The sequence below is a fragment of the Bidens hawaiensis genome, unplaced genomic scaffold (assembly GCF_021521415.1).
Source record: "Bidens hawaiensis isolate Kalapana, Puna unplaced genomic scaffold, B.hawaiensis_p1.1 tig00013072_1, whole genome shotgun sequence".
In the NCBI taxonomy this organism is placed as follows: domain Eukaryota; kingdom Viridiplantae; phylum Streptophyta; class Magnoliopsida; order Asterales; family Asteraceae; genus Bidens; species Bidens hawaiensis.
The window spans coordinates 192,537-194,926 of NW_027492100.1; the positions used below are offsets into that span (position 1 = coordinate 192,537).

Genomic DNA, 2,390 nt, shown 5'->3' on the forward strand with positions numbered 1-2,390 from the left:
TAATAGCCTAAACATACGTGTTAATAACGTTTCCTTTTATTTTTCAAAGGTTTGGCAATATATTCGCAAGAGCTGGCTGGAGCCATACAAACACAAGTTTGTAGCATGCTGGATCGACGAACGCCGAAACTACGGCAAAACTACGACGAACCGAGTTGAGAGCCAGCACGCAAATCTGAAAAGGTACCTCAATAGAAGCAACAACTCGCTCGACACAATTGCCAGGCAAATCCTTAAAATGGTCAACTCGCAGATGAAAGAAATCGGTAAATCTTTTGAAGCCTCCCGCTCGAAGGTCATGGAAGGACATCGACAGCATGTTTGGTTGAAGAAGCTAATAAACAGGGTGTCGATTCACGCTCTGGGTCTACTTATGAACGAGTATGGGTTGATACACAAGATGCGTGACGGCGGCGCTTCATGCGACCACCATTTTTATTCGTCTTCGGGGCTGCCATGTGCCTGTCGGATTGAGGGATACATAGTTAACGACACGTGTATCCCAATAGAGGATGTTGACCCGTTCTGGAGGAGGCTTAATTTTGATCCAGCCTGTCCGCCGAACGAAGAGCAGACTACGCAGCAGGTCTACGGGACATCACAGATACGCTATCGTCCATAGATGACCCTAATCAAAAGAAAAGTTTTTTCGCCAGGCTCTTGTCTGCTATTCCAGGGAGATCTAAAAAGAAGGAACCAGAAAAAAGAGAGGATCCTCGGGGGCGTCCCAAAAAACCAGATCCCCCGAGGCACAGCGCATACACCCCCGCTCCAGATCTCCCCAGACACAGCTCCTACAACCCATCCTCGTCACAGGGGCCAGCCAAGAAAACCCCACCCCATCCTCGCTGAATCGTTCGTTGTCCCAGTCAGCGTCGCGGTTTAAAACTCCTCGTGGACGACCTACGGGAGCTCACCTCGGGTTTCCTTCGATGGTTTCGCCTACGCAAGTACCGGCGATAGAAACGTTTAGGAGCGTCATTCCTAGTTGGGCCCAGCCGTTCGTCGCAGACATTAAAAACGTACGCCCAGACGGTAACTGCGGTTTTCGATCAATTGTAGTGGGTTTGGGGATACATGAGAAAGTTTGGCCAGATATTAGGCGGGCGATGCAGAGCGAGCTGGAAACGAATGAAGGGTGGTGGAGGGCGATGTTCAACAAAGAGGATGACAGATTGTACGGCTGGGTTCATTCCAGCATTCCGTACTACAACACGGTCAAACCGGCGCCGCCGAGTCGTTGGTTCAGCTTACCCGGTCACGGGCACGTGGCTGCTCAGACATACGCGTGTGTGTTAGTCAACCTAGTTGGCAATCAGACTGAATCTTACTTCCCATTGAGAATCGGTCCTGACTTGGTTCCGGACCCACAGGTTATAGGCATCTCTAACTGGGGAGGTGATCACTGGATATATATAAACCTGGTAGGGGATTTCCCAATGCCTAGGCCAAACCCTAATTGGGAAAGAAGCGCCGTACCGGCGGCGCTCGAATGGAAAACACGGTTCGGACAACGTTTGAAGGAGTACGAAGACATACGCCAGGGTTGGCGAAGGGAATCCTCTAACGTAGATCTAGACAGCTTATAGAAGACATAGTATCAATGGATAAAAAAAGTCTATAATAATAATAATAAAAATAAATATTAAATAATAAATAATAAATAAAAATAATTTTAATAATAATAAATAACAATAATTAAATAACAAACTAATATTAATATTAATAACTAAATAATATAAAAAAATTAATAAAATTAATAAAATAATAATAATAATAATAATAAATAATAATAACTAAATAACAAATTAATATTAATATTAATAACTAATAAATAATAAATAATGATAATTAAATAAAAAACAGGCCTCAGACGCCACGTATAGGCCTATACGTGGCGTTTGAGTCCCCATATTATCAGCAGACGCCTTCTCAGACGCCCACATTCAAATTTCAAAACTCCCGCGCGAACGACCGAGCATCCACACACGAGCCTATATTGGACGGCGACCGGAATACCAAACGAGCCGACGAGATTTCACACGACACCGACACCGACACGATATGGAGGTAATTTTTTAATATTATATTAGTGATGATGATTAGGTTAACATGATGATTAATATGTGTTATTGATGATGTGATGATTTTGATTATGTTGTTTGGATGGATAAAACTGTCGGCCGGACTCAGGTCATAAAACGGCCGGAGTCCGGCCATCGGTTTACCTGGACTGTCAGACGCGGCGTATAGCTCTATACGTCGCGTCTGATATAATTTTTTTTCTGTTTATTTTTAATAATAATAATAATAATATTAATATTAATATTATCATAAATATTATTATAAATTTTATTATCAATATTTATTACTAATATTTATTATTATTA

General features: G+C 42.5%; 1 protein-coding gene across 1 annotated transcript; it reads left to right on the top strand.

The window, feature by feature from the left end:
* Nucleotides 1–932: 932 nt before the first annotated feature.
* LOC143543147 (uncharacterized) lies at nt 933–1,589 on the top strand. Its single transcript, XM_077035536.1, has one exon. The coding sequence runs from the start codon at nt 933–935 to the stop codon at nt 1,587–1,589; it is 657 nt and encodes a 218-aa protein (XP_076891651.1).
* The last annotated feature ends 801 nt before the right edge of the window (nt 1,590–2,390 follow it).